The sequence below is a fragment of the Pseudophryne corroboree genome, chromosome 6 (genome assembly GCF_028390025.1).
Source record: "Pseudophryne corroboree isolate aPseCor3 chromosome 6, aPseCor3.hap2, whole genome shotgun sequence".
Taxonomy (NCBI): Eukaryota; Metazoa; Chordata; class Amphibia; order Anura; family Myobatrachidae; genus Pseudophryne; species Pseudophryne corroboree.
This window is the reverse complement of record NC_086449.1, coordinates 815658808-815672686: the sequence shown is the minus strand read 5'-3', so window position 1 is coordinate 815672686 and position 13879 is coordinate 815658808. Positions and strand designations below refer to the sequence as shown.

General features: G+C 46.5%; 1 protein-coding gene across 4 annotated transcripts in view; it reads left to right on the top strand.

Moving 5' to 3' along the window:
* ITPR2 (inositol 1,4,5-trisphosphate receptor type 2) overlaps positions 1-13879 on the top strand; it is a 490021-nt gene that overhangs the window by 217168 nt on the left and 258974 nt on the right. For all 4 annotated transcript variants that reach the window (XM_063929104.1, XM_063929105.1, XM_063929106.1 and 1 more), the window contains 5 exons: positions 6664-6915; positions 7847-7972; positions 9454-9582; positions 12123-12243; positions 12773-12963. In XM_063929104.1, coding sequence (XP_063785174.1) covers positions 6664-6915; positions 7847-7972; positions 9454-9582; positions 12123-12243; positions 12773-12963 — 819 coding nt within the window. The remainder of the gene's footprint in view (positions 1-6663; positions 6916-7846; positions 7973-9453; positions 9583-12122; positions 12244-12772; positions 12964-13879) is intronic.

Below are 13879 nucleotides of genomic sequence, written 5' to 3'. Positions count from 1 at the left end.
AACCCTGGAGGTACTCCCTTTTAAGGGAGACATTCTTTTCGGAGAAGACCTCAACAAGATAGTGGCTGACTTAGCTTCTGCTAAAACAGCATGTGTATCTAGTACTGCTCCTCGGTGCCGAAGGCTAATACCCCTTTCACATTGCACAAATAACCCGGGTTACATCGCACACGGGTCAGTGTGCGATGTGAAAGCACTTTCCAAGAATTAGCGGGTCGTCTGACCCGGTAATTCAATCCGGTATAAAAGAAGGATTATACCCGGGTTGAATACCGGGTCAGGTGCGACACGGTTCCCATTCACAGCATAGGGAGAGGCGGCGCAGGAGATGAGCTCATCTCCCAGCGCCGCCTACACCCCCCCCCCCCCCCCCTGCTGCTGCTGCGCCCCCCCGCTGCTATGGCAACCGACCCGGTATATTGCCGGGTCGGAAAGCCAGCAAAGGAGCGCAAATGCCGGATCCCACCCGGTAAGGACACGTTTCTTTTACCGGGTGGGATCCGGCATTTGCGATCTGAATGCAGTATTATTAGAGTACTCCATTTCGCTCCTTTTTGGATCCCAGGGTGTGGGGCCGACTTCTAGGGTAAACCCAGGATTGGTTGAGGACCACTTCCGATGCCTGGGTACGGGAAGTCGTCACTCGAGGTTACGCCGTATCCTTCAGGAATCGTCCCCCTCATCGATTTTGCCTGACAGACGTCCCTTCTGATCAGGTGAAGGCAAAAACTATTCATTCGGTGGTCCAGTCCCTCCTGGACACAGGAATGGTAGTACAGGTGCCTCTGGCTCAGAGAGGCCAGGGGTACTATTCACCGCTGTTCCTAGTCCCGAAACCGAATGGGTCATCCAGGCCCATTCTCAACCTCAAGTCCTTGAACAAATTTGTGGAGGTCTCCAAGTTTCGTATGGAAACTCTTCGCTCTATTGTTCTGGCCTTGGAGCCTGGGGATTATATGGTCTCCCTGGACATACAGGATGCTTACCTGCATATTCCCATAGCAGTGTCGCATCAGCAGTACCTGAGGTTTGCTGTTGGCAACCTCCATTACTAATTTCGGGCGTTACCTTTTGGTTTGACCACGGCTCCGCGAGTCTTCACCAAGGTCATGGCGGTAATGACAGCTGTACTCCAAGGGGTCAGGATCCTACCGTGCCTGGACGACTTGTTGATCCTGGCAAATTCCACAGAAATTCTCCTACGCCATCTGGATCGGGACTATACAGTTTCTGCAAGCCCACGGGTGGCTCATCAACTGGAAGAAGTCTTCCCTGGTCCCTGCTCAGAGCATGGAGCACCTGGGGGCGTTGTTGGACACTCACAACCAGCGGTTGTTCTTGTCTCAGGAGAAAGTCCTGAAAGTCCTGAAGCTTCAGAACAGGATTTGATGCTTCCTATCTCGTTCGCAAGGGTCGGCTTTCGACATGGTGGAGTATGCTCAATTCCATTCCCGCCCTCTGCAGAAACTGATTCTTGCCAAGTTGGACGGCCTGCCTCACCGGATCAGGTCTCAAATGATCTCCTTGTCTCCGGAGGTTCGTCTGTCACTGAGCTGGTGGCTTCAAGGCCAACGATTGAGCAGGGGTCGTCCCTTCTGGATCTCCAACTGGGTCCTTATGACGATGGATGCCAGTCTTAGAGGTTGGGGTGCGGTGTTGTAGCAACACTCTCTTCAGGGTCGGTGGACCAAGGAGGAGTCTCTCCTCCCGATAAACATTCTGGAATTGCGGGCGGTGTTCAACTCATTGAACTTTGGCCCAGCATTTAATACAGAATAGACCTGTTCATGTACAGTCGCACAACGCCACCATGGTGGCGTACATCAATCATCAAGGTTCACTCGAAGCCGCATGGCATTGAGGGACATATCACAGATTCTTCAGTGGGCGGAACGCCATCTGCCAGCCATATCGGCAGTGTTCATTCCGGGGGTCCTAAACTGGGAAGCGGACTTTCTCAGTCGTCAGGATGTACACGTCGGAGAGTGGAGCTTCCATCCAGAAGTGTTTCAAATCCTCGTGGACAAGTGGGGCCTTCCAGATGTGGATCTGATGGCATCTCGACACAATCACAAGGTTCCGGTCTTCGGAGCAAGGACAAGGGATCCTCAAGCAGCGTTCATGGACGCACTGGCAATTCCATGGAACTTTCGGCTGCCATATGTGTTCCCTCTGGTGTCACTCCTGCCCAGAGTAGTGAGGAAGTTCAAGCAAGAAGGAGGAATCCAACTTCTGATCGCTCCAACGTGGCCCAGACGGCATTGGTTCTCAGGCCTTCAGGGTCTCTCGATAGAGCGTCCCCTTCTTCTTCCGCAGCGCCCGTATCTCCTCGTTCAAGGCCCTTGTGTATATCAGGATTTAGCCCAATTGGCATTGACGGCGTGGCTCTTGAAACTTCCGTCTTAAGGGCCAAAGGATTTTCTGAGGCGGTCATTCAAACCATGTTGAAGGCCTGGAAACCGACTTCTGCTCGGATTTATCATAGGGTCTGGAATTCTTACTTTGCTTGGTGCACATCTAACAGTCATGACGCTTACAAGTTTAGTACGGCCAAACTTTTGGACGTTCTACTACAGGGCCTGGACTTAGGCCTTCGTCTGGCCTCCAACAAGGTTCATATCTCTGCCTTGTTGGTTTGGTTCCATAGAAAAATTGCAACTTTACCTGATGTTTATACATTTACTCAGGGTGTGTTGTGGATTCAACCTCCTTGCAAGGGTCTCCGTTTGAGCCTCTTGAATCGGGAGACCTTAAGTGGCTTTCTCTTAAGGTGTTGTTTCTGCGGGCTATTGCCTCTGCCAGACGGGTGTCGGATTTGGGTGCTTTGTCCTGTAAGTCACCATATCTGATTTTTCACCGTGACCGGGCGGTTCATACCTACCTAAGGTGGTGTCTTCTTTTCACCTTAATCAGGAGATTGTGGTTTCGGCCTTTGCCTCTCCTGAATTGTCTTCCAAAGAGCGGTCTTTGGATGTGGTACGGGATCTCCGTACCTATGTGAAGAGAACTGCCTCCATCAGGAAGTTGGATTCTCTCTTTGTTCTGTTTGGTTTTCACAAACGTGGCTGGCCTGCTCACAAGCAGACCCTGGCCAGATGGATTAGAACGGTGATTGCACATGCTGGCCTTCCAGCTCCTGCTACCATTAAGGCCCATTCTACTCGGTCGGTTGGACCTTCTTGGGCGGCCCGCCGTGGTGCGACCCTTGAACAATTGTGCAAGGCGGCTACGTGGTCCTCAGTGAACACGTTCATAAGGTTCTATGCTTTCGATACTTCCGCCTCCCAGAATGCTTCCTTTGGACGCCGAGTTCTTGTGCCCGCTACAGTGCGTCCCCTCCCAAAAGGAACTGCTTTAGGACATCCCCAATATCATTCCTGTGGGGCCCAGTGTACCCCGCAGCAGAAAACGAGATTTATGGTAAGAACTTACCGTTGTTAAATCTCTTTCTGCGAGGTACATTGGGCTCCACAGGGCGCCCACCCTGACGCACTTAGCTTCTTTGGGTTGGTATGGAATTAGCCGCTGACACCTTCTCCTGTCGTGAGAATGTGGCGTATGTGGCTACTAACGGTTGTTGTCTCTTTTACCTGCTACTGCATTGGACTGGTTAACAAAAACTGAGTTCCTGTGCACGGAGGCGGGGATATAGAGGAGGCATTCTGAGAAGAAGGTCAAAGCTTTGAGCCTGTTGGTGCCTCGGGTCAAGATCTTACTCTACACCCCAATGTCATTCCTGTGAAGCCCAGTGTACCTCGCAGAAAGAAATTTAACAACGGTAATTTCTTACCATAAATCTCGTTATTCTCCCCAAACTTACGTGGGTTTCCTCTGGGTACTCCGGTTTCCTCCCACAATCCAAAAATATACTAGTAGGGTAATTGGCTCCCAACAAAATTAACCCTAGCGTGAGTGTGTGTGTGTGTAAATGTGATAGGGAATATAGATTGTAAGCTCCACTGGGGCAGGAACTGGTGTGAATGGACAGATATTCTCTGTAAAGCGCTGCGGAATATGTGTGCGCTATATAAATAACTGATAATAAATTATATATATATATATATATATATATATATATATATATATATATATAAAATTGGCCGTATCCATAGAAATAACCACTGTCGCATTGAAATCAACTACAAAAAGTTTTGGTTGTCACTCATTACATTTTTAGAGAGGTGTTTAAAATAAAAGGAGGATATAACCTATAATTGGTTTGGAACTTGGGTTTCCTTGTGAAGATTCCTACTCTTGCTCTCAGTACCGGAGACTGGCTGCGAGCTGTATTATACAGAGCTCATACCCTGTGTTATAATTAAACATGGCCAGAGACCAGTGATTAATGTCAGTGTAAGAGTCTGATTTATCCGCAATGTCCCAGACCCGTGTGATTTATTGCCGCGCAGGTCAGAGCCCCTCAATCACAATTTATTTTCAGCATTGTTATACTGCCGGTATACGGCTTTCTGCGAGCTACCGGTAACTAACAGGAAAATAAATCTGATAATATATACTTTCCCGGCTCTGATAGAGAGTGACCATTTTAAAGGGCCTGCAGCCTGAGGATCTCATGATTTGTTCATTGTATTTAAAGGGTATATGCAGACACAAGGCAGTGTACCAATACTGTACTTCTGAGAAAACAGCCAATCAGTTCTCTAGGAACTTGTGACATCATCGAGGCAGGAAGTCTCTCATGCTCTAGATCCTACTGCATTGATTGGTCGAGTGAGTTTAGCCAATCGTGGCTGCTTCTGCTATGTCTAATGGATGGGACCAGTTTTTAGGGCACGTCAGGGGACACTTATCTGTGTATATTAGAGAGGGGATCTTATTCCCTTGTTTTTTGGGATTGTGTAATGTTGATGGTCTTTTAGTAAGACAACGAGTGCATTCATTGTAGGGGTGCCCTGCAAATCTAACAAGTAGTGCGGTGTCCTTCCTGGATAATCTGCGCTATATTAGTGCGCAAGGTTCCAACGGAACCTCACAGCTAACCAGATCTCTCCTTACATCTGTAATGTTCACTTTAAGGGGGGGAGCTGAACCTGGATACAGTAGTTCTGTATTAATCCATTGCTAAGTATGGCTGTCCCAAATCTCAGATCTTATTTAATGACTTGCTGCAATGATGTGCTGTATCCCATAGCAACCAAACATAGCCGGTTTCATCAGCCTGGTGTAACCAGACTAATAAACGTAGATTTCTTGTTGGTTGCTATGTGTTACAGCACCTGTTTTACCTGCACCAATTTTATTTACTACGTTCCCTGGATTCACTGCTTATGGTTGAGTTTGTAACCCGTGTAATGTATATGCAAGATTTAAATCTAATTATTCACCACCAAAATCACGTCCACCAATCATCCGCTCTTCCCGACCTCCGTGCTTCCGATAGTGACATTGTGATATGGCTACTTTATGCTGTCCACCTGGTTTTTTATTGCATCGTTTTATGTATCACTTTAGCTGCTGAGTAGTACTGGGTTTTAGATTGAGTGTAATAAAAAAAAAATCTGATTGGTTGCCATGGGCAACTTCTGCAATTGTCACCTAAATTTGATCCATTCCCAATAGCGGTATATTGATGGGTATTTGGTAGTCGTCATTTTGGGGTGGTAATTGAAGGCCGCAGCCTGGGATCTCGTCTGCTATGGAGAAGGCAGAGGTGATTGGCAGATGTTTTGGTGGGACCCTCCAAAATACACCGTAACACCTTTTCTCTACAGCGGTTTGACATAACGTTGCGATGGCTTGTAGCATACTGTAATTACTATTTCCCATTCAGGGCACCCTATTCTAAGGCGATTAACCAGAGCTTCCTGCCCCCCTCTGAGCCGTCAGATAGTTGTCTAGAAGCGGTAACTTTTTCCTGAAGACGTCTTGCAGCCCCCACGTTGTAATATTCAGCCATTGTGACATAAAGCTTCCAATTTCTCCGCTAGCAATTAAGATGACTGACATATGACACCAGATATAACATAGAGTTATGCTAACTATTTTTTTTTTTTCTCGCAGCGTTATCCCCTTTTTTTAAAGATTAAAAGTGAAATGTCGTTTTCTGCTGCCTGGCAGAGCGTACGCGTCTGTAGCAGACGTAGACAAAAGACGGGAGGAAAAAAAATATCAAGCTAATGAGTCAAGTTACGAACAAAACCCAGCGCCAGTCGCCATAAAGACTGTAACTTTTTAGAAGGAATTGAAAACTTCTTACACGGGTAACCTTTGTGGGCCACACAATTCTTTTTCAACCTTTTCATTTTACATTGAAGGTTTTTTTTTTTATAACATCCTTTTAACTATTACAAGACTCTCATTTACATGACAATTGCCAGCTATTAGTTTCCATGCAGCTTTGTCTGTAGCACGAAACTTGTCCCTGTTTTCGGAGAGGTGGTTTAGGGAGGGGTATTACTAAACTCTCGCCGCTCATTTCCACTTTAATCGCACCCCCCCCGAACTGTGTAAAAATACTTTTATGCTTACGAAATGAAATGCTGCAAAGATTTCACCCCCCAGATTGAATCTGGTTTTTATTGTAGACCTGTCGGTGACTTCGAGGTGAGGTGCATATTAATATGGTAGCGGGCGTCAAGCAACTTCTGATGTAAACTGTTTGATGTTCAGTTGCGCTGTCTGATGTTTTAATTTGCGTTGCAGCTGATTAACGGAGGGGAGGATGTGTTGATTTTCTACAATGACCGCGCTTCGTTCCCTATCCTCCTGCAAATGATGTGCTCGGAGCGGGACCGCGCCGACGAAGGTGGACCTCTGGCCTATCACATCACCCTGGTGGAGCTGCTGGCGGCTTGCACCGAAGGGAAGAATGTCTACACCGAAATAAAGTGCAACTCGCTCCTGCCCCTGGATGATATTGTCAGAGTGGTGTCGCATGACGACTGTATACCGGAGGTAGGCGTCACCTACAGTGCAGGCCCACAGTATTCCGCAGGTCCATTCGCTGTTCGGTGGTGTCACTGCGGCGTGAGACAGTAGGGATTGTGCACTTAGAGTTTAGGGTCTCTGTGGCCACCAATGTGTGTAGGTGACCAGCGCCCTTTAATAGAATCCCTAAAGTGTTAATTTATATTTTGAAAATGAAACGTAAATCGTTGGATTTATGAGGTAAAAATGCACCTACAAAACAAGAATCCGCTGCTTGTAATGATCGCCCAAGACTATCGGCCACCATTATCCTGGAGACTTTATCAAGGGGACAGATCTGTGTAAGCTGGACGGCAGCACCTCATTGGTCAGTTTCCACCCACAGCCTACAGGATGCTGCGACATAGCACCGGTGACTTACGGAACGTAAACGATGCAAGATTGGGGGGTGCAACGTGTGGTATTTTTATAAGCGGCTTAATAGGTAGTACTATATAAAGTGGTTCCGTCACCTACACAGACAGCGATAGGCAGCCATTTTGAAGCTGAATCATTATGCATGACACTGCAGCCTATCAGCTCAGCAGGAACCGATGCCTCACGAATATCGGTCATGCCTCATGAATATTTGTCATGTCATGCCTCATGAATGTCGTTCATGAAATGAGTTTCTCAAGTAATCTGCTGTTTTCATGACTACTGACTAAGCCCACAAAATGGCTGCCTCTGCTTCAAGCAGGTGTCGGGTGCTATTTAAGGAGCATTGTCAAAGGCAGACACAATTATATGAATATATTTTTATTTTTGGGAACTGTACATATCAACGTATCGTAACTAGCAATCTGCAGCCAGAACTTGTTAAGTTTAATGTTCAGGATTCCTCGGCAGACAGATGTCTGATTGTTCAGGAGGGAGCTGTGCGATCTCCATTTCACCAATAGAAATTCTCTTTTCTCAGATCAAAATTGCCTACGTCAACTTTGTCAACCACTGTTACGTGGACACCGAGGTGGAGATGAAAGAGATTTATACCAGCAACCACATCTGGAAACTGTTTGAGAATTTCCTAGTGGACATGGCCAGGGTGAGTTACATGGATGTAATCACATGCTAGCGCTACGTGTCCAACACGCGCCCCTATGTCCTAGCTCACTGATCCCAACTAATGCCTTCCCTACTGTTATTCTCGTTACATTGGCAAAAGCATATACAGCTCTTTATATTTACTTGTTTAATTTGGCTATACTAAAGCTTCACCCAATTTATTATTTTTCTATAATTCATGTCACATTGGGGCAGATGTATTAACCTGGAGAGGGCATAAGGAAGTGATAAACCAGTGATCAGTGCAAGGTGATAAACGCACCAGCCAATCAGCTCCTAACTGTTAATTTACATATTGGAGCTGATTGGCTGGTGCCTTTATCACCTTGCACTTATCACTGGTTTATCACCTCCTTATGCCTTCTCCAGGTTAATACATCTGCCTAATTATCTGTAACAAGATCATTTGTAAATTGTCAATGCCTTATGTTTGAAATACAGCACTTACGAATGATTTTTTTAATTTTTATTTTTAATCATAAGACTAGCTGAATCAGGATTCTGCCAAACAAGTGAATGAAAGACGTATTACTTTCACAGCACTTCTCCCGCCCACTAGATCTGACACCTATTATCACCCAGTGCTGCCATTACTGATGACCCACTCTGGAACATTGCTTATGCTGCAATGAAACAGATGTATTGAAATGCTTTATTTCAGCCAGAAGAATGTCTTTTTTTTTTTTTTTCTTTAATTCATCTTATTTTTATTTATGCGAATAAAACGCACAGACTTATTTCTAAGTTTTGGTTAGTTTTAGAATTTTAAAAAATACTAAATTACACTTTTCTACATATTTTCGTCCTGGCCCCCATGGCTCTCTTTGGAAGATGGGGTCCTCTACACTTTTAACTCTGTTACTTTTGTGTAATGCAGACTGTACATGGGGGTCATTTCGAGTTGATCGCTCGCTAGCAGTTTTTAGCAGCCGTGCACACGCTATGCCGCCGCCCACTGGGAGTGTATTTTAGCTTAGCAGAAGTGCGAACGAAAGGATCGCAGAGCGGCTACAAAAAAATTTTGTGCAGTTTCAGAGTAGCTCCAGACCTACTCAGCGCTTGCGATGACTTCAGACTGTTCAGTTCCTGTTTTGATGTCACGAACACGCCCTGCGTTCGCCCCAGCCACGCCTGCATTTTTCCTGGCACGCCTGCGTTTTTTTTAACACTCCCTGAAAACGGTCAGTTGACACCCAGAAACGCCAACTTCATGTCAATCACTCTGCGGCAAGCAGTGCGACTGAAAAGCTTCGCTAGACCTTGTGTAAAAATACTTTGCTCGTTGTGAAAGTACGTCGCGCGTGCGCATTGCGCCGCAAACGCATGCGCAGAAGTGCCGTCTTTTTGCATCATCCCTGCGCAGCGAACATTTTTAGCTAGCGATCAACTCGGAATGACTCCCATGGTGTACGTGAGACGTGTGCTCTATAGTGATTGTGTCCTGATTGCTTTTTATGGAAGGTTTGTAACACGACCACCGACCGGAAACATGCCGACACGGCGCTGGAGAAGTACGTGACCGAGGCAGTAATGAACATTGTCAGCGGCTTCTTCAACTCGCCGTTCTCCGACAACAGCACCAGCCTCCAGGTGAGTTAGAAGGACCGCAATCCGCCATATCGTGTGTGCCCGTTGCTTGCGTGCCGTCCGGCAGCCATTTGTGGGCTGAACCAATATAACTGAAGGTGCTTCCTATCTAGTCACAAGGAGCCATTGCGATGACATCGATGGGTGATTTGATTGACTTTATGATGCCTGAACACTGGAGCTGCTCACTGCTAAAGATTGCAAGTGACGGTGTTGCCGATGGTAACCAACCAGATTCTAGCTACAATTCTATAGAGTGTACTAGAAAAATGATAGTTAGAGTTTGGTTGGTTGCTAATGGCAACGCTTCCATTTGTTATCTTTAGAAGAATCCAGTTTACGTTGGTGTCTCTCCATATTTGCCCTGAGGACGCACATTATTAACCCTTTACTAGGAAAGGCTAGTTTATTAAAGTTTGGGATAAAGTTGTTACACTATTTGCGTGAATGTCCATTTTGAGCCAGTTCCAAAAAATTTGTTTTTGTCCTAATGAAAAAAAAAATCTTCTGTAAAGTAAAAAAAACAAAATAAGAAACGCGTCTTCCTGGTAAAACATGCATCATAATTATGTGATCATTATTTACTCTCACTGTTATTACGATTGTTTCATTCTAAGGGGCTGCAAGGGTTCTGTAGGAATAAAACTGACGACAGGACATGAGTACAGACAGTATAGAAAGTCGCATACAGTACATACATATCATTACGGTGAGCGGCATAAGCCTATATCCTAAAAGGCCAACGCTGCTCCTCACCTCTATGGGGGGAATTCAAGTGTTTTGCACACTAGGGGGCGCCCGACGAAGCAATTAAATTGTTGCTCCGTCCGGCGCTGACTTTACGGTTATGTTGTTCCGCCATGTTGGTGGACCGTAATTAGTTACGTAGAGGAGAGAGCCCTGGTCGTAGGAGCTCACAATCTGTAGGGGATATGGGTGAACAGTGTCTGCAGAATTAGGTGGAGGGGTGAGAATCAGTCTGGTCATGAAGGGGTTACGTTACCCTGTTTGCAGAATGTACGGTACAATAGATGTTTCTGCAGCCCCCCCCCCCCCACCACCACCACCACCACCACCACCACCTTTTCCAAAGTAATCCCTTAAACGATTGATCTGTTACTTTAAGACATTCTTCCTCTTATCAGTTTCGTTGTTAGACCCTTCCTAATTTCCCTCCCTGTCACCCTCCTGTGTGGAGGACGACTGCTCATTTCATCCTCCCGTTAAACCCTCGCAGACCCCGATCATTGTTAGGAGCCATAATTGTCCATGTTTTCACATTCCGATCGGTCAATTATTAAAGCCGGGCGATATTTAAATGCCTCCGAGGCCGCGGCGTTTAGCCAGATTAATGAACAGCTGGACACATCTATCAGGACTGGAAACGTGTTCCTGGAATACAGATTCCCACTCAGGGTAGTTTAATCTTTTCCCTGATTGTCAGCGATTAATTAGAAGGACGACAGTCTTTGAATGAAAAATAAATCTGCTGTTTGGACAGGAAGGGAGCTCTTGTTAGAGACGCACATGTAACTTCTGCCCTTCCTGCGAGTTTGTGTTCCCCTGTTTCAGGCTTTGTCCAGATAGTGCTTTGGGGCAGATTCAATTGCCCGTGAGCTGCCGTCACGCGTTTCTCTGCCCATCACGCGTTTCTCTGCCCATCACGATGGTGTGCACCTCCATAGCCTGCGAGCATAATCAAACTTCTGTAGTTGATGCGCAGAAGTCGCCGGAACAGGTCCTGGTGGTTTTATGGGCTTCATTGAATCTGCCCCAGTATATCACGCTTAGGGAGGCCAACCCCGGGCCTTTTTTTCAATCCCGGGTATCGGGCTTGAAAAATGATCAATCCCGGGATACCTGAGGTTGGGTTGAAGATTTTAAAATTAAAATCTTCAGGATTTTTTTTTATTAAAATCTTTAGTGCCCCCACCCCACCCCCAAATCGTCAGTGCCCCCACCCGCCCAGCCCATAGAACTACTCACCACCTTCTGGGAGTGCGAACGGGTTCAGTTGTTGCAGGCGTCAAGATGCGGTCCAGGCAGCGCGGGCTGCGCACCTTGATCTCTGACTCCACGTCACGCTGCGGAGTGCGCACAGCCGGGGCTGGGGGAGGAGGGAACTGGGCAGCATCTGAGTCTGGCACTGAAAAAAAAAAAAAACAATGGAGCTTTCTAATTCAGAAATCCCAGTGATTTTAGACCTAAATCCTGGAATGCCGATCCCGGAATTGGTCACCCTAATCACGACGTGAACAAAGTTTGCGGCACAAATGAGCGCTCAGTACTTTTACCTCTTTCCCTGCACGTGTGTAACAATATTCGCCTTATACGCCGTTATTACGGCTGTGCTGCAATTAGCATGCATCACAGTCTACAGTTAACGGCGCGCTGAACTGACGGCACACGTCGGCCTATATATAAAGAACAATCACGTGTGCCTAGCAACCAGGTGTCCGCAAGATTTATTACCGTTACCCCATAGGGTTTTGCATACACAGATGGCGCCTTCTGTACATAACTACCTGATCTTCTCTCCGCAGACCCATCAGCCCGTCTTTATCCAGCTACTTCAGTCAGCATTTCGGATTTACAACTGTACGTGGCCAAACCCGGCTCAGAAATCCTCCGTGGAATCGTGCATAAAAACACTGGCAGAAGTGGGTACGTGCGTTCGCGAGTCGTGCACTGAGCGTCCCCACGTAACAAGCCCAGATCCTCGCGTGTATACAGAATATACTCCTTGCCGATTGCAATATGTTCCCCAAATCTCCCTCGCAGACCCATCAGCAAGGTTTTGGCGTCTGCTTGTGTGCACTGAGATGCTGGTTCTGTTCTGTATATTCTATTGTTAGGATATTAGGGCTGATTCATAGTTGTTCGCAGTCCCGATTTTTACGCAGTTGAGCGATTATCAAACGCGATAGTCCTGAGACGTTAGCGCACATGCCTGATTCATGCCCAGACTCTGTGACCTTCAGGTGTCGCTGGTTAGCGCCGTGTGCCTGATTGGTTGATATCATTTACCGCGCGCTTCTATTATCGTCAGTCCCGGTCATCGTGTGACCGATAAATAACATAAAAAGAATTGCAGCACTTTTTTTTTTTCGCTCATCACTAATTTAAATTCTCCGTGCTTGGAAGAACCATTACGCTACAGTTCTGCTAACGAGACCTTTCCCTCCCCCAATAGCCAAGAATCGGGGGATAGCGATTCCCGTGGATCTGGACAGCCAGGTGAACACTCTGTTCCTGAAGAGTCACTCCAACATGGTGCAGCGAGCCGCGATGGGATGGCGGATGACTGCGCGCACCGGGCCGCGCTTTAAAGACGTGCTTGGCGGGCCGGCTTGGGACTACAGGAACATTATAGAGAAGCTGCAGGTTAGTGGGGGGGAAATTAGTGTCTATCGCACCTCGTTGTTCTATAAACATAATCGCAGCCAGACATTCCCGGAACCACATAATAAATATCTACCGGTGCATACCGGCTCCGGCGCAGTGTTACGCCGATCAGCGGAGTCTTTATTGCTATTTACCTACATTGTTACCGTGTACATCTCACAATGTCATTGTTATTTGGGGTACATTTTTTTAATTGGAAAAAGTATCTAGTTCTTTACATTCACAAATGTTTATAGAAGATTTCAGAAAATCATCCAAGTGAAGGTAATTTAATATCAACAAATTCAAATGATGTTTAATATAAGGTTAAAATGAAGGGGGTTGAATTTTCTCCTATGCATATCAGACTTCCTGTCTGTGACCAATGCAGAAAGCTTCTCATAGGCTAAAGTATCACAGGGCCTAATTCAATCGCAGCAGCAGAATTGTTCTCTAATGGGCAAAACCATGTGCACTGCAGGGGGGGGGGGGGGGCAGATGTAACATGTGCAGAGAGAGTTAGATTTGGGTGGGTTGTGTTCAAACTGAAATCTGAATTGCAGTGTAAAAATAAAGCAGCCAGTATTTGCCCTGCACAGAAACAAAATAGCCCACCCAAATCTAACACTCTCTGCACATGTTACATCTGCCTCACCTGCGCTGCACATGGTTTTGCCCATTAGAGAACTATTTTGCTGCTGCAATCAGGTCTGAATTAGGCCCACCGTACGCTACATGTCTATCTGACGGTCTGTCTCTTCTGTGGGGATTTAGCGAAGCTTGTCGAGAGGTAAATTAACAACCAATCAGCTCCCAACTGCCACGTGATAGGCTGTGTTTGGAAAATGACAGGAGCTGATTGGTTGGGAGTTTATCTCTCCGAACTTTGATAAGTCTCCTCCTTTCTCTCTCTCTC